A 22851-nucleotide genomic window follows, 5' to 3' on the forward strand; every position below is an offset into this window, starting at 1 on the left:
TAGTATTCCATTGTATAAATATACCACATCTTCTTGATCCATTCATCAGTTGGCAGACACTTAGGCTCTTTCCATGTTTTGGCTATTGTTGAGAGTGCTGCTATGAACATTGGGGTACATGTGTTCCTATGCATCAGCACTCCTGCATCCCTTTGGTAAATTCCTAGCAATGCTATTGCCTGGGTCATAGGGGAGTTCTATTGTTAATTTTTTGAGGAACCTCCATACTGTTCTCCAGAGGGGCTACACCAGTTTACATTCCCACCAACAATGTAGGAGGGTGCCCATTTCTCCACATCCTCACCAGTATCTAGAGTCTCCTGATTTGTTCCTTTTAGCCACTCTGACTGGCATAAGGTGGTATCTCAGTGTGGTTTTGATTTGTATTTCCCTGACGATGAGGGACGCTGAGCATCACTTCATGTGTCTGTTGACCATCTGGATGTCCTCAATCTTAAGCAGAGTCATCAAAGCTCAAGAATTGTGGAAGTCGATGGGGCTCCCGGATGATTCAGTCAGTTGAATGTCCTACTTCGGCTCAGGTCACGAGCTCATGGTTTGTGGGTTCGAGCCCCGCATCCAGCTCTACTGACAGCTCATAGCCTGGAGTCTGCTTTGGATTCTGTGTCCGCCTCTCTCTGTGCCCCTCCCCTGCTGGTGCCCTGTCTTTCTCTGTGTCTCAAAAATAAGTAAACATTTAAAAAAATTTTTAAAGAATTATGGAAGTCGGGGTACCTGGGTGGCTCAGTCTGTTAAGTGTCCAGTTCTTGATTTCAGCTTAGGTCATGGTCTCACAGTTAGTGGGATCGAGCCCCAAGTCAGGTTCCACACTAACAGTACAGAACCTGCTTAGGATTCTCTGTCTCCCTCTCACTCTCTGCCCCTCCTCTGCTCATGCTCTCTCTCTCTCTCTCTCTCTCTCTCTGTGTCTCTCTCTCAAAATAAATAAATAAGCTTAAAAAAAAGAAATTAAGGAAGTAAGATTTGCATAGCTCTCTAGCTCAGTCCATCCTACCCCATTTCACTCAGTGATCAGAAGACTTACCTCTTTAGCTTCTGTGGATATTTTAGGTCATTTGATTAAGGAGTCCACATCATCCATCTAATTTGAGTTTGATACAGGAGAGGGCAGTAAAAGGTCAGATACTTGAGTCCTGGTGGGTATGGTCTGTAAGCTGAGTACAGAGACCAGGATTGAATAGTCTATATACCTCAGAGAAGACTAAGACACTCAGGTCCCTCACCTCCTTAGTTCCTTGAAGAGTTTTGCTTGGGGTTCCCCAATGTTTGGGTACAGTTTTTTTTTTAAATTATGAAACACTTCAAATATACACAAACCCAGGGTAACTGTGAAACCTCACATTCCCATTACCCAGCCCCTGCTACCGTCTGGACATTGCCACATTGCTTCATCTAGTCTCTCTTTTCCCTAATTTGTCTGGAGTATTTTAAAGCAAATCTTGCCCATCATTCTACCTGACCCCTCACTCTTCAGTAGGCATTGCTAGATTTTAACTCTGCTTCTTTTCCATTGTTCTTCTCAAAGAAAGCCTGGATATGCAGAAGCTGTGAAAGAGGAAGATTGCCCATAGTTTCTCAATTTAGTATTTATAGTAAAGGAATAATCTTTTCTTTGCATTTTGATTTTATTTTACTTATTATAACCACGCCATTACTATCTTGTTAAGTCCTCATATAAGAAGTGTATTAGCTAGGGGCGCCTGGGTGGCTTAGTCGGTTAGGCGTCCGACTTTTGCTTGGGTCATGATCTCGCGGTTGCTGGGTTCGCACCCCGCGTCGGGCTCTGTGCTGACTGCCAGCTCAGAGCCTGGAGCCTGTTTCGGTCTGTGACTCCCTCTCTCTCTGACCCTCCCCTGCTCACGCTGTCTCTCTCTCTCTCTCTCTAGAAATAAAAAAAAAAAAAAAACATTAAAAAAAAAAAAAGAAGTGTATTAGCTAATGGTAGATAACTCCTTTAGCTTCTACATTTTTTTTTCTTCAGTATATTGTAGCAAAGTTAATTCCATATTTAATTTAAAGAGCTGATTACAGTATCCATGAGATATTGCCTTTTTGCCATAAGTTTGTCATCTAGTATTCCTGTAGATAAGAAGACCAACATGTTCTTGGCAAAGATGTTCTGCCCTTGTCCAGAGGTCTTTTTCCTTTCTATACTTAGTACATTTCTCAGAATAATAGTTTTACATATTTACAAAAAAAAAAAACCTTCCACCAAAATCTATTCTGTCAATACTTGCAGTTTTTTATAGAATCTTGTCACAGGTTTCATGTTATGCTAAAGAATTCTCAATTATTTATACCAAAGTTTAGGTAATTACTTGATTTATAGTTTCATTTTTGAAGTTAATGTTATATATATGGATGATGTATAACTTATTCTTAGAAAAATAAGCAGCATTGGGGGCAGACTTTCCTGTGTCCATGACTAATGCCTCCCTCTTTATTTTGAGAGCCCATGCAGATGTTTGATACTTCCTAGTCTACATTACAAGAATGTCCACAAAGATCAGTAAGTTGTTATTCAGCTAGAATGACTCATCCATTGGAAGGATAATCAGTCAGCCAAAACCAGAAGGGTAGAATGACTTTCAAAGATCCTCTTTAACTTTCAGTAACTGTAACTTTCGTGTATAAATCTAAACATAGTTCTAAATAGACATCTGAAAAAAAATGTGTAGAACATTCTGAAAGGGAATAGGAAGACCTTAGTTCAGCTTCCAAGCCATATGGTTTAGGATTCTGTTGACATAGTGCACTACTTGCATAGCAGGATCTCCTTATAAATTCCAGCAATAAGTTAATAATTAGTTCTTTAGTATATGTGAATTACCTGTCAACCTCAGTCTTATCATTAGCCCATTATATCTTTTTATGTTACTTTACATCATTTGACATATCATTAAATTTGTGCTCCAAGATTTTATGGAACTACTCTCTTCCTGAGCGCATAATGCAGATTTCACAGTGTTTACAGCTATACAATGAATGTTTATGGTATTGCAGCAGTATAATAATGTCTCTTCCTAATATAAAATTCTGTTATTTTACAGACTTGAGTTATACTGTCTGTTGAAAATGCCCATGGTTCTTTCTTTGCCAGATGTGCATTTGTTGTGACTGTACGTTTCTTAGTCTCCCATTAAAATTCAAGCGCCATTGGGAGAAAATACTCTTTGAACCTTTATCATCTATTAGCGCCTCAGAAAAATTTACTTTTAGGTCAGCGGTTGTCTGACCTAAAATAGACGGGAATTGAGGCAACTGGATGATGAAACAGGGAAGTATGGGCCCCAGAAGAAACAGGAGTCAGTCTATCTATGCAGGACTTGCAAACTCAAATGCCTCCAGGGGCCACTTGGAATTTAAGTGTATGAAGTGGCCAGCTGTAGAAAATAGGTCTTAGCTGCTTGTACTGTGATGAGCAAAGTACCCATCTAAAGTGATGGATTGTAACTTGTTGTTTTATAACTCAGCACTTCAGGGTTCAAAAAGATTGACCAAATAAAAACATCAGAGGTCAATATTTGGTGACCTCTGTTATATCACATGGGGTGCTGTATTTCAGATTGATCCCATACAAAGGAATGCTGTTAGGTACAGATGAGAACATTGGAAATTTGGGAGCCGAAGGGTGCTGAAAAGGGAGATAAGCAGCCATAAAGATTAAGAGCACTTTCTTTGCATTACTTAGACCAGATCCTGACTTGACGACGAATGGACAGGCTGGATGCTTCTACTGCCCTTCATGATAAACAAAGGTGCACATCAGAATCACCTGTATGGCTTTGCCAAACTACTGATTACATCTGAAATTATTAAAAATGCCTCCCTCCAAAATGAGATTTTGATTTACAAACTCTGGTGTGGAGCATGACTAGATAAATTTTGTACATTTTGAAAAAACTCTTAGCTCGATTCAGGTGCACACATGTGGTTGAGGACCTGTGCTCTTGGATGTAGAGCTCCCCAGGTCACTGTTTGAAATAGGGGAGTGAGTATCTCTCCCCTCATGACTGTCACTTAGCATGAAAGACTACCTTGCGTTCTGGAACATTTAAATTGTTCAAGTGAATTATTTCATGTAAGAAGAATGAAAAAAGCAAAGTGTATCATTTAAGAGTTGGATATATATACTTGAGGAAGGATGGAAGAGGAATCCTGTATGTTAGGACCCAGCAGTTGCCAAATTCAGGTATAGCAAATCTAGTTTTAAAAAGACTTCATTCTATCTGATTTGGCTTTAACAAAAGTCAAATTCTATCCCTTAAATTATAAAGATTCAGGCAATAAAAAATTGTTATGAGTACAATTAGACTTTCTGTTAGTTCTGCTCTCCAAGAAAGACTTCTCCTTGCATATGAATTTTTATTTCAATCAGGCAGTTCCAGATTAATCTCTAAGGATAAAAACATAAGTGCTGCATTTCATATAAATGGAATCAGACGATATGTGGTCTTTTTCACTGATTCCTTTCATTTGGCATCATGTTCTCAAAGTTCATCCCTGTTGCGATGCTTTCAATCTATTTTCTTATTCCATGTTTTTATTTCAAGTTTCCCATTTTTATTTTAGCAGTTACATTTCTAGAAAGCAATACTGAGTTTGAATTTCAAGTTGAGATAGCAGGTTAACTTTACAGATGAATTTGGGTTAAGAAACAGATTTGATCTAAACAGATTAATTATGTATCAAACATGGCATCAATTTTGTCAGACCTAGTTTTATTTTTTTAATTTGAAAAATGTTTTATTTTTTTTTTATCTGGGTGTAGTTGACACACAATGTTACATTAGTTTTAGGTGCACAACAGAGTGATTTGGCAAGTGTAGCTACCATCTGTCACCATACAATGCTGTTACAGTGTCATTGATGATATTTCTTATGCTGTGCCTTATATTCCCATGATTTATTCATTCCATAACTAGAGACAAAGTAGATTCGTTGTTGCCTAGGACTGGGGGTGGGGCCAGATTCGGAGGAAAATAGGGAGTTCCTGTTAATAAGGTTCCTTTATGGGGTTGTGAAAACATTCTAAAATAGATTATGATGATGGTTGTACAATGCTGTAAATACAATGAAAACCATTGAACTGTGCCATTTAAGCAGATAAATTGAATGGCATTGTGAATTATATCTCAATAAAGCTGGTATTAAAAAATAAAAAGTAAAATGAAATATACATAGTTTTTTAAAGGTATTTTGATAGGGCAGATGTGATCAGTTGTAAAGAACTTTAGATTAGAAATAAGAATTTCCTAGTGGAAAAACTTTATTAGACATTTAACATTACCACAGAAGTTTGGGGCGCCAGGGGGGCTCAGTCGGTTAAGCATCCAACTGTGGCTCAGGTCATGAACTCCAGGTTCGTGAGTTCGGGCTCTGTGCTGACAGCTCGGAGCCTGGAGCCTGCTTCAGATTCTGTGTCTCCCTCTCTCTCTGTCTTTCCCCTGCTAATGCTCTGTCTCTCTTTCTCTCAAAAATAAATAAACATAAAAATCTTTTTAAAAGATGGACAAGTAAGCTTTAAAAAGATTACCACAGAAGTTTCTAAAGTACTTTTCACTGCAGAATCAAAATCTAAGTTAGAAGAAGACTCTCTATTTCCATGGACTGAGCCTGACACCTGGTAGAGCGGGCACGCTGACCTCTGTCAGTATTGCACTGGGATCTGATGCCCTCCACTTTGCCAGGCCTTCTGCCGTCTTAGATTCCTGCTGTGGGTAAGCTGAAACCCAGTGCAGTTAAGGGAGCGGGGGGACGATTTTTTGCTAATCTGCTGATATTTTCCTAATGTCTTCTAAGGAACAGCAGGTTATCATGATTCCCATTTTGGTGGTTTGCTGGTCAGTGACCATTTTGTTAGCAAAACACCAGCAGTTCATGTCGTCTTGGACTGGGGACCACACTTATAAAAGAAATATATACATTATAGAAGAAGTCAGTATATGTGTACATAATTTCTGTCAGCACCAAGAACTGTGATGCTAGTATTTACTGAGCGTTGGTTTCCTAACAGACACTGTGCTAAGTGCTTTACTTGGCTGGCCTCGCTAATCCCACACCACACTCGGTAGAGCTGGGAGTTAATGCTTTATCCTCACTTAGCAGGTGCGGGACTGTGGCTCACAGAGTGGAGGAAACATTGTTCACTAGCCACCGAAGTAAGAAAGGATGCTGTTGGTGTTCATTCTAAATGGGCGTGACTCCAGAGTTTGGGCGCTGAATCACTGCTGTTATGTTAATAGGTTCCAATAGGGAATTTGCAGATTAGCAATTCCCTGTAAATCACTTGGCTACAGAAACTTCTATCATCTTTTACATTCTAACAATGTCGTGGGGAACAGTGGTTCTCAAACATACTTGCACTTTCCAATTATCTGGAAGTTAAAAAAAAATAAGGTGGGTCCCAGTGTCAGATATTGAGTTAAATGGTATGGAGTGTGGCCTAGACATTGAGATTTTTAAAAATCTCCCAAGTGGTTCTAATGTGCAGCCAACTTTAAGAACTCCTGCTTTAGGGGGTGCCTGGTGGCTCAGTCCAACTTCAGCTCGGGTTGTGATCTCAGTTCGTGGGCTGACAGCTCAGAGCCTGGATCCTGCTTCAGACTGTGTCTCCTCTCTCAGTCCCTCCTCCACTCATTCTCTGTCTCTGTCTCTCTCTCTTGCACAAAAATAAATATTAGAAAAAATAAACATTAGAAAATTAAAAAATATTAAAAAAAGAAGTGCTTTGGAGCAATGCAGAGTTTTAAATTCTGAATTCCCATCCTTCTGTTAGTAAAAAAATTAAATAGCATTTTTGTTAAAAAATACAAAATATTTGCTTTAGAAATCATAGACAAAAAAATATTTTATGATTTATGATTATCTGTAATCCCCTCACTGAAAGATGACCAATACAGTTATGTGTGGGTTTTTTCCCCTGTGCATGTTTATGTGTTTAAAGTCTTAACTATAATGTTACTTTTCTATAGAATTTTATATATTTAATGTCAACTTGTTTCCTCTTTTATGTATTTATAGGCTTTACCAGACTAAGAACCTTTTGATTCTTATATACACATAATAGTGTTGATGGATTAATACTTGTAGGCCAATAACTCTCCGAATGGAGCAATATCTCTATTAATGGAGAGTGTGTATATTATTTGAGGTAGCATTTAGGAAACTAACGGACTTAGATGGCTCTCCTTTGTGTTCATTTCATACAGCACGTTTTTAGACAAGCAAACCTTGGTTCTGGTTCACCCCTTGTCTCTTTTCTGGATTGTTAAGGCCAAACCCATATGGTTTATGCCCCTGGGTTCTGGACTCTGGGCTCTAGTCCTCTAGACTTCCTGGCCTATGCCCCCCCATCAGGCTCAGAGAGCCCTCCCTGGGAGTAGACTCTTCCCCATACCCATGTCCCCACACTATTCACCCGTGATAATAAAAACGCTGAGTTCAATATACTTTCAGAGTGAGAACCAAATAATTTTCAGAGTTTGCTGCTTCCCACATATTTTCCTAGTAAAGATTTGGATGAGAAACCACCGTGGTGTAATGGTGCTCAGTTAGGATACAACCAAAGCCTGTCAGCTAACCATTGCGACTGTCCCATTCTTTCCTACAAAGGTGAAGGAGGAGGAAGAATTCAGAGAATAGGTGGGGAGGTAACTCAGAGCTTTAGCGGGCTGGTGAGGAATTACCCCAGAGGAGAAAGGGTTGATCTCAGAGACTACAGGTTTGCTTGGTAAGCCAGCCTTGTCTTCAGTTAGGCCCAGACTACTTCAGGCTGCTGGAGGAAGCATTTTTTATACTGCAGCTGCAAAACCAGACATCTCTGCATCATGATCTACAAAGGATTTTCTTTTCATACATACCTCTTATAATGTAACTATAATCAGTGGATTTCTTAATCACCCTTGGTCACAAGACCTATAAATCAAAATTGCTTATAGGTTCTTTCTGGCTCCTAAAAACTTAACTTTTATTTTAAGAATGTGTTGTGATTTTTTTTAATGTTTCTTTATTTTTGAGAGAGAGCGAACATGCACACCTGAGCAGGGAAGGGGCAGAGAAAGAGAGAGACAGAGGATCCAAAGCGGGCTCTGTGCGGACAGCAGACAGCCTGATATAGGGCTCGAACTCACAGAGTGCGAGATCATCTCCTGAGCCAAAGTCAGATGCTTAACTGCCTGTGCCACTCAGGTGCCCCAAGAATGTGTTATGATCTTTACTTGCTTATTATTGACCACTTTTAAACAAAGTTTTCTTAAAAGGGGGAAATTGCAAAAGTCTGCATTTTACTCATTGACATATAAATGTGATTTACATAGAAGTGTGCTGAAATTTTTAAAATTGAGCCATTTATGGAGTTCCAAAGCTATAAGAAAAATTAGATGCTGTTTCCCTATTCTTTTTCTCCCCTTTTTGTTGAATTCACGATGACTTATGATGAATATAAAGGCATTAAATATAGTTAGAACCACCAAATATCCTGCTTTCCTTCCAATTCAGCAGCAACAACAACAATAAAACAAAAAACTCCCCAAAAAACAAAATCAAAGAATAAAATAACAAGCCTAGTTTATTTATCTGAATAATTTGTCTAACTACAAGATCATAATGAAAGAGGGAATCATTAGAGTTCATCGTATAGTGTAGTAAATAAATATATAAATAAATAAAAATAAATACTAGTGGTAAATAGGTAAATATCAGATTTATTCAGTCAGTCCAGTGTAAATGGGAGATTTCAGGAGTGCTGTGCCAGTCATCAGAGCCAGGAGAGTATTATAATATAATGGCATCTCTTCTGCACTGGATGAGCTGTCTGAGAAAAATATTTTGAAGCAATAAAGCATCCATTTAGCTCCTAAGTAATGAGGGAGGCAGTGCTCTTTCATTAACTATTTATTCAGGAAGAGAAGTGACCAACTGCTAAAAAGCTTTATCCAAAGAGAGTAGTGGAAAATAGAAGAAAATGCAGAAGTGGGGTTCTGTTCAGTTTCATATGCAATTAACAAATACCCAAAGCTGACCGGTTGATGCTTCTCCTCCATGTGACTTCTGGCTGACTGTATTTAAGTGTGAGTGCTTGTCAGATGTATGAAAGGGCCCCTTGGTTCAAGGAAGGACTGTGCAGTCTAAACTAAAGACCAGAGAAAGGAAGCAGTGAGCCGTGAGTAGCTAAGATTGGACTGGTTTCTATAGTTTTGAATAATGGACTTATTTCCTATGATGAACAGCGATTTGAGGCTTGCTGGTTTACTCCTTTTGGGAATTGTTTCTATTATTTTTAGATGATTATTGCTTTTTTGTGACTTCAGAAATCTGTGCTAGAATGAAGTATGTAGATTATCACTTTATCAAATGGCTTCTCACTTAAGACAATTTCTTATTTGCTATATAAATATGTAACTCGCTATTTGGAAATAGTTTCTAGGCGTGTGCGTAAATTTTGCTCTTCTTCCACAAGTAAATAAGTGGTCCCTTCTTTGCAGTGAATGCTTAGGACTTAGCAACTTCAAGACTACAAACAGAATATTGTATTCCCATAGATATAGGGGCTCACCTCAAGTCATTCCAGAATCTCACTTTGGAGCATTTTGATGCTATAACAACACCAAGTCTTCATTTCATTTTGCCGGAAGACTCTTAATATAATTAATTTGTGTTATTTAGTGACATGAAGAAAGATAACAGTCACAATTATTTTCTTCTCTAAAAGACAACCAAAGGGTTCTTATGTTAATTCTTCCCTCCCTGGCTGTCTCTAAAAAGAAGTATAGGGAAGTTCTATACAACGAAGAAAAATCCTTCTTTTAAATCATATTAAGATAGACAGTGGAAATGATATGTAAATCCAACATTATTTAATGACAGAATCTTCTTGATATTATCAAAAACCAATTATGAATCATTCAATATCACATTCCTTTGGTTTTCAATTTTTTTAATTTTCATACCAAAAACTATGTACAAATTTTAAGCTTACTATGAATTATTTTGAAGTATATTTAAAATCACTTTTCAAGATACATTCCATGAAATAAGAATACATTGTTTCTTTGGGTTCATAGCCTTTGGTAATGGACTAAAAAAGTCTAAGTAAGTGGCAATGAGACTAAAGACAAGAAATTCCTCCTTAGAAATAAGTTTTCTTTCCTAGACCCCACTGTATCATACTCAGAGAAATAAACTTATCTATGTTACAGACTCTTACTTTCTTCATCAGGGAAATAAAGACTCTGAGATTAGAAATATAATTTCCTTGTGCAAATGCTGAGTTTTACAGTAATCTGCCTTTTTGGTTATTAACAATCATTAGACTGAATTACCCCTTTCAGATAATCACTCCATTCAGAAGACTAATGCTGTGCGCTGAGAACAGGAAGGAGATGGAGGATTGGATGAGCTCACTGAAGTCTGTACAGACCAGAGAACCTTACGAGGTAAAGTAGCATCTCTTCCGGCACCTCATGTTCTCAGAGAATTAATGTTATCTGAAGAACTAAAGCTATGTTCTGCAAAGACACATGTGTGTAGATTCATTAAGTAACTTGCTTAAATCTGATATTGACTTTTTTTTTTTTTACTTAAAGGAAAGTGTTCTTGTTTTAAAAATTACGGATTTGAAATTTTAATCATAACTCCATGCATTCCAAATGTTAACTTTCTGTCGTCTCGTTCTCTTGTTTGGCAAATCTGTGCTAACATCTCGTTTCTAGGTGGCCCAGTTTAACGTGGAACATTTCTCAGGGATGCATAACTGGTACGCTTGCTCCCATGCCCGACCCACTTTCTGTAACGTGTGCAGAGAGAGTCTTTCTGGAGTCACCTCCCATGGCCTGTCCTGCGAAGGTACTGTAGCACCTGCGTTCTCCCTCAGCACTGACCGCTGTGGAAACACGCTGCCATAGGTACTTCTGTGTAGCCAACAGAGAAACATCACCACAGGAGAAGGTTTCCCTTGGGTAGAAGCAGTAGCCAGGAGCATCTCAGTGAGAGCATAGTGTTTAAGTTTTACTGTAGCTTCAGGTGGAGCTCAGCACACATAGGACTGACTCGGGAAATATTTTTGCTGAGGGAAAGATGATACAAATCATTGGGAAGGAAGTAGAAATCGAAATGTAGCATTTCATTCTTGAGGAACTAGCACCTACTCTTCACAAAACATCTCTAAACTTTGTATATCATGCTGGTTTTCTAGAATTCTTTTTCTGTTCTGCTTGATTGCAGAGAACAAAACTTTCAATGAGGACGGTATATACTTTGACAGAATTCCTGATTGTTATTTCTATTTCATTATCTTTTTTTCATGTTTTTTATTACTTTTGAGAGAGAGACAGAATGTAGCAGGGGAGGGCAGAGAGAGAGGAAGACACCGAATCCAAAGCAGGTTCCAGGCTCTGAGCTGTGAGCACAAAGCCTGACGCTGGGCTCAAACCCAGGAAACGTAACATCATGGCCTGAGCAGAAGTCCGACGCTCAACCAACTGAGCCACCCAGGCGCCCCTCTATTTCATTATTTTAATATTTTTTTTACTTCATTTTGTGTTTCATTTACATGGATGCCATCCTTTTCTAAAAATAAGGCCAATGTGTAGTTTTCATTATAGGATTTGTGGGGTTTTTTTAATTAAAAAGCAGTGACCAGTAGAAACAAATATACTAATAACTACCGAGAGAAAACTCATAACTTCTTTAGATTTATTTAATTCCATACCTCAGTAAGCATACTATACTTTCTGAACTGTATCTAATATTAATACTTGCTTTTTTCTCTAACACAAAAAATTCTTGGGGCGTCTGTTTCAGATTCTGTGTCTCCCTCTCTCTCTGACCCTCACCTGCTCACACTGTCTCTCTCTCTCTCTCTTTCTCTCTCTCTCTCAGAAATAAATAAAACATTAAAAAATTTTTTTAATTTCTTAATTTTGAATATAACTTTTTATTCTTAAATAATAAAACAGTAATAGGGTCACAGTTTTAGTTCATTTTAAGGCATAAAATCTGAGCTACATCATAGTTTCAGCTATTTAATATGCTACAGCACAGGGGTTAAGAATAGAGTTCCTCAGTTTTACCCTCCGGGTTCTACTTCGCTCCCCAGCATTACAAACAGTGACCCGGAGATATACTTCCACTGTTTTTGACTTTCGTTTCCTCATCTGTGAAACGGGGATAATAGTCATTTATATTATGCATAGACACTATGAAAATTAAATGGGAGAATATAAACAGGAAAACTACTTTTCTAGGCAAATAATTTGGGGAAGTTTCTAACTGCGCTCTGTGAAATCCTTCCAGTAAATGATTGCAGTTTGCATCATGACCTGAGGCATTGAAATGCATGAAAACAAACACCTGGAAGAGCTTTCACAGATTTTTTTTTGGCTGTTTTTTAGATTTAAAAACAATGATTGCAAATCAGGTGTAACTGCTCCTTGTGACTTTAGTAATCTGAAAGGGTTCCTGTGGCTCTGACTTTACTCTTTCCAGGCCTGTAATACACCGAGGTGTTCATTCAAAGGTCCCTTTACTGTTGCTGCCTAACCTCTTATTCCAAAAAAATGCTAAAAAAAAAAAAAAAAAAAAAGATATCAGATCTGAGATACTCCGTGGTACCCTTCTGATTTGAGAGTTATGCATTATTAAATGTATTTAATTGTGAATCGAATGTAAGCTGGGATGACTAACTCATTTTCTAAACATTTTAAAAGAAAAATGAACATTACATGGGCTGATGAGAATAAGAAACTTTAAAACTTTTTAAATATATTTGTTATGCTATTTTGTTAATAATGAAGTCTTCTTGATTTCTTTATGGTTCAATTATTGAATTTTTAAATATTTCTAGAAGAATGTATGTTAGTACTCATTTTCTCTGTTGATAAAAATTTTATTTCATTTATTTTTAATGTTTATTTACTTTTGAGAGAGCGACAGAGCGAGGGAGAGAGAAAGAGAGAGAGAGAGCATGAGCAGGGGAGGGGCAAGGAGAGAGGGAGACACAAAATCCGAAGTAGGCTCCAGGCTCTGAGCTGTCAGCACAAAGCCGGACGTGGAGTTTAAACCTAAGAACTGTGAGACCATGATCTCAGCTGAAGTCGGACAACTGAGCTACCCAGGCACGCCTCTGTTGATAAAACTTTTAAATCTGTGACTTCCTGCCCATTAGTATTGTTAGAATTGTACCAGAAGGTTTTTTTTTTATATAGGTTTTTATTTATTTCGAGAGAGAGAGAGACAGCGTGAGCAGGGGAGGGTCAGAGAGAGAGGGAGTCACAGACTGAAACAGGCTCCAGGCTCCGAGCTGGCAGTCAGCACAGAGCCCGACGCGGGGCCCGAACCCACGAACCGCGAGATCATGACCTAAGCGAAAGTCGGACGCTCAACCGACTAAGCCACCCAGGCGCCCCAAGAATTGTACCAGAAGGTTTTAAAATTGGCCATTAGTATTGTTAGAATTGTACCAGAAGGTTTTAAAAATCTTGAGGGTTTTATGAATGTGTAAAGAAGTTACATTTTTATTTTATGAGTGTGTGATTATTTAGCATAATTTTCATGTAATCCAAGTTATACTTGAACTTTAGAAACTACCTCCAAATCTGAATAAACTGCTAGCTGGATAAAACAGAAGGCACAGGACATAAGAAGCTTTAAAAGATATAACAGAGAGGCAAATACAAAAAAGAAAAAAATTCATTCAACTGTGACAGTGAATAACTTTGTATTGGAATGGAAATCAGTTTCCAGTGTGTGAAGTCATCACTAATTTACTTAATCTTTATGTCTTTGTTTTTTCACAGTAAAACAAGCTGTACTGATTTCTCTTCTGGGTTGGTGTTGAATAACTAGTAAAATTGTTACTTTAAAGCCTTGCATACATAAAATATATGAATGAAAAATAGAAGACTTTTCATAAATAATTCCCTAAGTCAATTGAGAATGTTAATTATAGTTTCAGAGCATAATTGTTCTTCACAGTTACTTAGACAGTAATTGAACAAAAAAAAGTTAAATGGTGAGTTTTTTCTTTTTTAATCAATAGCACCAAATATGTTAACATGGGTCCCTGTGAATTTTTATCTTAGCCATTGTTGAACACTTAGGAAGATTCAGTGTGGTAGGCTGAAAATTGCAATAAAAAATCATAATTTTGTTACATGTCAGTATATATTTTTAAGTTCTGTGGCTTTGAGATAATGGCTTTATAGGTCAGGGAAAAGTGGTTTATTTCACAATAACTTATTTGGAGAAATCTAATTGTTGCCTAACATAATTAAGGTGCTTATTAATCATTTCCATTCCTCAGTGACCATAATCACAGTCTGGCTTATTTTTTATTATCATATGCTATATTAAGCAACTTTACAATTTTCAAGACTCTTTGCATGAAGCACTTTATTATTACAAGTGTGATTTTTATTTTTAATGAGCTGTTTGATTTTTAGTGGCAAAATTTTCAAAAAGCCATGAAATTATTCCCTGTTGCTCTCTTTTACTTCCTTCTTTATAAAAAATAATTATTGACTATTAATATCAAATATTTATTTGTACTTAAAAAGCAAGCCTGGGGGTTATGTTGCAAATAAAACTAAATTAGGACCACATTTTTAAGAAATACCATTACAGATTAAAAGACCTAGAGATGCTAATTAACCTCAATTTCAAAATAGGACAGGAGGGGCACCTGGGTGGCTCAGTTGGTTAAGTGTCTAACTTTGGCTCAGGTCATGATCTCAAGGTCGTGGGTTCAAGCCCTGCGTCTGGCTCTGTGCTGACAGCTAGCTCAGAACCTGGAGCCTGTTTCAGGTTCTGTGTCTCCCTCTCTCTCTGACCCTCCCCTATTCACCCTGTCTCTCTTTCTCAGAAATATATAAAATGTTAAAAAAGATTTTTTTAAATAGGACATGAGAGTAAAAGGGAGCAGATCATACTAAAACTGTTTTTGAAACTAAGCTTATACTTCATATGGTGCTGTTTCTTTACACTACTATTTATCAGCAGTGAGATTCCATTAAAAAATTAATTTATTATTTGTAAGTCTGCTCTCGAGTCAGAGTCATTTAGAGCAAAAACTGTACGATTTCCAGGAAAGCATTTGTCAGTGTGCACAAAAGAGCAGATAAATGAAACTAACGTAGACTAATATTTCTCAAGGAATAACCAATTCAGCCTAGGTGCCTTTTACATATTGACTATCCATGACATCGGAAGCATTTTGAACATTTGGCTATAGACACCTCAGTTATTTGGCCTGGCCCTCTCATTTGCATGCTACATAAAATTAGGACTGTCTCAAACCAGTGACATACAACCCATCATTTCAAATTTGTTAACAGTTTACAGTTAGAAATTCAAAAACCACGTGAAAAGGAGCCACCTTGCATGTAGCATATAGCAGCAGTTACCTTAGTATTTCCACTAAAGTGATCTTGAACTTTTAATTATGTTCTTTAGAATAAGACTTAGTACAATAAAAAAATGTGTATCAGAAAAGTCAGAAACAGGTATAACATCAGTATCCACTAATGCTTGGATAATTTGTATCCTTAAAAGGATAAAATAAGTTTAGTAGTACTCAAGTAGAGATTTTCACAAGTAAGGGTTAATTTCTCAAATAATCTGTGGCTTACAGGTTTTTCATATATAAGCTGCGTCTTTCCTGGATGTTTCTTCTTATTTCTCTCCCTCTTGTGTGTTTTTTTTAATTGGATATTTGTATATATTGTAAAATGACTGTTGAAATGGAACATCTGTCACCATCTGTAGTTACAGAATTTTTTCCTTATGATGAGAACTTTTAAGATTTACTCTCATAGCAACTTTGAAATATTCAATATGTTATATTAACTATACTGTACACTACACCCCATGACTTAGTTATTTTAGTTTGTACTCTTGACTCCCTTCACCCATCTGGCCCAACTCCATGCCGCCACCTCTGGTAACCACCGATGTGTTCTCTGTTTCTATGAGTTTGGTTTTTTTGTGGGTTTGTTGTTGTTGTTTTTACAGTCCACATAAAAGTCAGATCATAAGTTTCTTTCTCTCTTGACTTCTTTTAACTTAGCATAATATCCTCTAGGTCCATCCATGTTGTCTCAAAAGGCAAGATTTTATTTTTTATATGGTTGAATAATAATCCATTCTGTAAGTACAGATATAGACGTCACATTTTCTGTATCCATTTATCTATTGATGGACCCTTAGGTTGTTTCTGTATCTTGCCTTTTATGAATAATGCTGTAATGAACATGAGGGTGCAGAGGTCTTTTCAAGTTATTGATTTCATTTTCTTCAAATAAATACCCAGCAGTGGGATTGCTGGATCAAATGATAGTTCTATTTTTAATTTCTTGATGAACCTCCATACTGTTTTCCATAGTGGTTATACCAATTTACATCCCCACCAACAGTCCACAAGGGTTCCCTTTTGTTCAGATTCTTTGCCAACACTTGTCATTTCTTGTCTTTTTGGTAATAGCCATCCTAACAGGTGTGAGGTGCTCTCTCATTGTGGTTTTGTATTTGCATTTCCCTGATGACTAGTGATATTGAGTATCATCTTTTCATTTCTCTGTTGGCTATTGGCATGTCTTATTTACAAAAATGTCTATTCAGATCCACTTCCCATTTTTTAAGTGGATTGCCTGGTTTTTGCTATTGACATGTATGAGTTCTTTGTATATTAATGTACATTAATGTTAACCCCTTAGTAGATATATGATTTGCAGATATTTTTGTCCCATTCAGTATGTTGCCTTTTCATATTGTGGGTGGCTTCCTTTGCTATGAAGAAACTTTTTAGTTTGATGTAGTCCTGCTTGTTTATTTTTGCTTTGTTGCCTCTGCTTTTAGTGTTGGACCCAAAAAATCATTGCCAAGACTGCTGTCAAGGAGCTAACGTCCAGGAGTTTTCTCTAAGAGTTTTATGGTTTCAAGTTTTACATTCAAGTCTTTAATCCAACTTTTATGTACGGTCCAGTCCTGTTTTCATGAAAGTGGTCCAGTTTCATTCTTTTGCATATGGCTGTCCAGTTTTCCAGCAACATTTATTAAAGACACCATTCTTTCTTCGTTGTATGTTCTTGGTCTCTTTGTCATAAATTAATTGGGCATATTCGTGTGGATTTATTTCTGGGCTCTCTATTCTGTTCCATTGATCTATGTACCTGTTTTTATGCCCATACCATACTACTTTGATTAACATAGCTTTGTAATATACTTTCAAACCAGGGATTATGATGCCTTCCACTTTGTTCTTTCTCAAGATTGCTTTGGCTATTTGGAGTCTTTTGTGGTTCCATAAAAATTTTAGAATTATTTGTTTTAGCTCTTTGAAAAATGCCATTGGAATTTTGACAGGGATTGCATTGAATCTGTATGTTGCTTTGGGCACTTTGGGCATTTTTACATTATTAGTTCTTCCATCCATGAGCATGGAATATTTTTTCCATTTTATTTGTGTCTTCAATTTCTTTCATCACTGTCTTGTAGGTTTCAGTGTCTCTTAGGTCTCTTTTATAGGCTCCTTTTTGATGTTATTGCTGAGCAGAATTAGTGATGCATGTAGTGTATTTCTTCATGATTACTTTCTTCTACATTATGATGTAGTAATCCCAACAATAATACTTTTAAAAGGCAGTGCCATCTTTGTGACCCTTATCAACCTATTTCCCATGATGACTGGATATTTTCTTGACATACTTGCAATTTAAAACTCCTCTGAATTATCCTGTTCTTTATCTTACTGATATTTTCAAATCTTTCATTTTAAATATATGTACAGAAAAATACAAATATCAGAGGAGTAGAGCACATAGGATTTTTCACAAATGAAACACATTTATGTAATCAACATCCAGATTAAAAAATAGGATGTTACCAGCACCTTTGTATCACTAAATTTTGTTTAGTTCTGTGCTTGTATGCGTGTGTGATTGTTGTCTCCTTTCTCCTAAAGCACTAATTCTTTTGTATTCATTTCCTTTGTGTTTTATTTATGAGCAAGTGGAATCTCTCTAAGCAGCAATCTGTAGATTGATAAAATCTTTATAAATACATAGCCACATGTGTCATACATTTATGAGTACGTTCTGAAGAGGTATTTTCAGAATACCTTTACTATTGTTGAAGAGTAATTTAAACTATAAATTACTGTTTTTCTTCTACCCTCTCTTCTTTAATTTCATGCTGTGATTTCCCTTAATCATTCCAGAAGTATATATTCATTTAGAAATGGTTGACTTTTTTTTTTAGTGTGTAAATTCAAGGCTCACAAAAGATGTGCAGTGAGGGCAACAAATAATTGCAAATGGACGACTCTGGCCTCCATTGGGAAGGACATCATAGAGGACGAAGATGGAGTAAGCTCAATTCTGTCTCTGGTCTCCTCTGAGTGCCTCCCCTTTTTATTCTCTGCCCTGTGAAAAATGACAGAGTTAACTGGGAGTATTTACTAGCAGGACGAGATGGAAGGTTTGGTTAATTATGAGTTTCTATTTCCAGTTAGATTTTTCGTAGTTTCCTTCAGCTCTTAAATTTTGAGGGAAATGTGAATAGGGCTTAGAAGCAGTTGCTGGGCCGGGCTGATGTTGTAGACCCTGACCTAACAAGTAAGATATTCTTTAAGGCTTAGCTCAGGTGTTCATTCAGATGTTCATTCCTCAGATGTTGGGGCCTCCTTTCAACAGTGACCTCCCACCTTCAAACCTTGTCTCCATTGCACCGTGCATTCGAATCTCTGATAGCACTTTGTAATCACTTTATGATAATACCTTTACATTCAATGCTCTTCAGCTAGACTACAAATCCAGAAGGTCAGGGCTTTAGTCTTAATTACTTTTGTATCCCTACAGTGCTCTGGGCATAATAGATGTCAGTAAGTGTGGACTAAATGAATGGATGCCATGAGTGATACATAGATTGATTCCACAGAGTAAGAAATAATTGTAAATCTTCCCTGGGGTAAGAATGATGTCCTCCCGTCTTTAATTTGACTGCTCTTTATTCCTGCTGCACAGGTAGCTATGCCTCACCAGTGGCTCGAGGGTAACTTGCCCGTGAGTGCCAAATGTGCTGTCTGTGACAAAACATGCGGGAGTGTTCTGCGTCTACAAGATTGGAAATGCCTTTGGTGTAAGACAATGGTGAGAGTCCTTCTTAGTTAGTTCTTTTCATAATTTCTTTAATCTATGTGATTTAGGGGCAAAGAATGTATGGTATAACAGAGCCCGGCAGCATACATACCCATTGTTACATTCATCTTCTTCAAAGTATATTCCTTTCAGTCTGGTTACTTTTTAAATATCCTTTTTGCAGTACTGTTGCTAGATATTTCCCTTGTCAAGACCTCTTTCCCGCAGTTGTGTTGAATAAATATTTATTTATATATTATAAAAATTATTATATATAGATAGATATATATTTATATGTTATAAAGTTTTCTTGCATGTGTAAGGATGCAGTGAGAAGTACACACAGCATAACATGGAGCCAACAGCAAAGAATGGTCCTGTCCATGCCATACTGTGTGAGCACTGGACTTCATGAGGGCAGTCAGAGCAGGAATTCTCAGGGTGCAGCCAAGCCACTCAGAGGGTGGCGTGGAGGGTGAGAACAACCACTGTGGATGCTCATCTTAGCACTTGGCGATGCTGTCCAACTATGACAGTGATTGGCTTGCCTTGGGCTGATTTTTTCGGTCTTGTTTGGAGTCTTGGAAGTCACTCCCCACCCCACCCCCAAAATATGGAAAACTCATTTCTTTTAATAAATATGCTGTAGATCACCAAATGAAAAAGATAATGAGCATGATGTATTGATTTCATAATGAGTGAGATTCATTCCATAGGCCACTAAAGAAAATAAGTCCTGTAGCTTTTTCGTCAAACCTGGTAGGTAATCTTTCCTTTTAACGATTTTAAAGATAAAATGAATTTCCTTTTCATTTCATTTTTTTAAAAAAATTTTAGTAATTATTTATTTTTGAGAAAGAGAGAGTGTGAGCAGGGAAGGGGCAGTGAGAGAGGGAGACACAGAATCCGAAGCAGGCTCCCACAGACCCCAAGATCAAGACCTGAACCGAAGTCCAATGCTTAACTGACTGAGACACCCAGGCTCCCCTGTTTCCTTTTTATTTTTAAATCAAATGTGATTCTCTCTATCCTCATGCTTTTGTTATTCTTCACCGGTTGCCCCTTTTATTAGCCACAGGTGTTACTTCTAATTTCTCTTATCCCATGTAATATATAAACTATATTAGACATGTTTCTTTGCAGTTTTGGTGCAACCGTAACCCCAGAAGCCCTCTGTGGCATTCCTTATTTTATTTATTTATTTTTTAAAAATTATTTTTAAGCAATCTCTATACCCAGCATGAGGCTCAAACTCATAACCCTAAGATCATTACTTGCATGCTTTCCTAACTGAGCCAGCCAGGCATATTCCCTTTTTTAAAGAGTGTTCCCAACCCCTGGGTAGCTCCCTCAGTTAAGCAGCCAACTTCAGCTCAGGTCATGATCTTGTGGTTTGTGGGTTCAAGCCCCACATTAGGTTCTGTGCTGATAGCTCAGAATCTGGAGCCTGCTTTGGATTCTGCATCTCCTTCCTCTGCTCACTCTCTGTCTCTCAAAAATGAATAAATGTTAAAGAAATTTTTTAAAAAATAATATAAAAGAGTGCTTTCCAAAGGTCTGTAAGATAATGTTAGAAATAAATAAATGAAGCACTCTCATAAATAAGATTTTAAAACTTCATCCCACCTAGGATTTCTTTTTCAGGGTGCAACCGCTGATGTGTGCTTCTAATGCTATTTTCATTAGTCTGTACAGCTGTTTGTCTACTTCTAGAACTTCAGCTGTTTCTAACTTTTTGGAAAGAAAGCAGATTATGTGTGTGATAAATTATTTTAGAAAGGTTTTATGGAAGTTGTCTTTACCTATAATATTTAGGTCTCTGACTGTATTTGTTCAGTTATTTTTAAACTTCGCTAATTTTTAACAGTAGGAGGTGATTAGATATTTTGATCAAATTAGAAATTTTGAGCAAATTAGATATTGCTCACCCTACTCACCCCTACGTTTAAAATTTTTCACAAACAGGATAGAAGGATTATTTCAGGATATAGATGGAGGTATTCTAGAATGTCTTCTCCATTTTTTTTTCTGGCAACTTAGATATCACCTTACCTTGAAGTCATTCCAGCTCTGCATAGTCCACTAGACACACAGGTTTCTGGACCATCACTTTGTTACATCCTTCTTAGTCTTGTGCTTCCTATACACAATCTTCCTATATCCCTCTTTGTGTATTATTTTGCCTTTAAAATAATGGTTCCCACAGAATATCTAATTTGTAAAACAGTCACCTAGTTTAAAACAAAACACACACAGTCTTACACAACTCTACTGAGTCAACTGCTAATTTTTTCAGTTATCGTTCAGTCTTTGGACACAGTTTTACCATTTCTGTAAAAAGAATGAAGAGGGCTGCCTGAGTGGCTCAGGTGGCTGAGCGACTGATTCTTGGTTTCAACTCAGGTCATGACCCCAGGGTTGTGGTATCAAGCCCTGCATAGGGCTCCACATTGAGCATGGATCCTGCTTGGGACTCTCTTTCTCTCCCTCTGCCCCCTTTCCCCAACTAGCACTCTTTTTCAATGATCCAGGATCCAAAATTAGGTCATCAGCATAATAAGAATCACTATTAATTTCAGTTATTTTCTCAAAAGTTTTGATAAATATGTGTTTAATTAATATGCCAGTTTTCTAAAAGGACTAATGAAATAAAGCTGATTTAAGTAACTGCTTTATGAAGTGTCTGCTTTTACTACTTAAAACATTTCAAGGCTCTCTGGGTAAGTACCTAAAGTATTGTAAATTCCCTGGGTTCTACTTAATATGTTAGCCCTGCTCTTGTTCACAATAGTATCTTGACTGACCTTGAAACTTTTTGTTTTTACAGAGTTCACACGTTTCCTAAGTATCTATGATATTTACCACTTTCCAAGATAAGTGTATATTGATAGGACCTTTTCCTTTTCTTTATAGAGCCCGAAGTCTGCCTGAGAAAATAGGCACAGATATACTTATTCCTATAATAACATAAAAATGTTATTTTAAAAAAAGGTGTGAATGGAAAGTTTTAGGACCACTGCAGAAAGAGCAGACACATTACAAATTTTATGTATTTTCATGAAATTCTATAAGAATGTTACAAGGTAGAGCCCATCAATATTTTTTATGGACGATGATTTTGACAAGTACTAGTTAGCTTGCCTCCTTCCTCTTTCCCATCCTCTGCACTCTGTTCCCTTCTCTTCCTCTCTCCTTGCCTTCACCAGGCAGTTCCTTTTATAAATTTGTATTTATTTTTAGTATTTAAGTAACATCTACACCTAGTGTGGGGCTCGAACTTACAACCCCAAGATCATGAGGCACATGCTCTACTGACTGAGCCAGCCATGTGTCCCTCCCCGGCAATTCTTGATAAACACTACTTGCCTGAAGCCATCATAAAAGTAGGCTGCACAGACCAAATTGAATTTCCATCTCTAAAACAATTAGCCCATTCCTTAGAATTATGAATATTGTACCATGAAAGTAATTTATAAGTTACTGAACATTTTGTGGTATAGTTGATCTTCAGTTATCAGTTCCATAGATGTAATTTGTACCGTAAGAAAACATTGATGTGTTTTTATGATTCTTAAAGGTTTATTTGTTTGTTATTAGGTACACACCGCCTGTAAAGATTTATACCATCCTGTGTGTCCCCTTGGCCAATGTAAAGTGTCTGTCATACCTCCAATTGCACTGAACAGCACTGATTCTGATG

At 37.1% G+C, this 22851-nt stretch overlaps 1 protein-coding gene across 5 annotated transcripts in view; it reads left to right on the forward strand.

Annotated features, from left to right (window-relative positions):
- DGKH (diacylglycerol kinase eta) overlaps positions 1–22851 on the forward strand; it is a 182211-nt gene that overhangs the window by 96081 nt on the left and 63279 nt on the right. For all 5 annotated transcript variants that reach the window (XM_039257079.1, XM_039257077.1, XM_039257081.1 and 2 more), the window contains exons 5-9: positions 10353–10457; positions 10734–10866; positions 18274–18380; positions 19038–19163; positions 22749–22851. In XM_039257079.1, the coding sequence (XP_039113010.1) occupies positions 10353–10457; positions 10734–10866; positions 18274–18380; positions 19038–19163; positions 22749–22851 (574 nt within the window). The remainder of the gene's footprint in view (positions 1–10352; positions 10458–10733; positions 10867–18273; positions 18381–19037; positions 19164–22748) is intronic.

The sequence above is a fragment of the Hyaena hyaena genome, unplaced genomic scaffold (assembly GCF_003009895.1).
Source record: "Hyaena hyaena isolate Hyena2069 unplaced genomic scaffold, ASM300989v1 scaffold_598, whole genome shotgun sequence".
NCBI classification, from domain to species: Eukaryota; Metazoa; Chordata; class Mammalia; order Carnivora; family Hyaenidae; genus Hyaena; species Hyaena hyaena.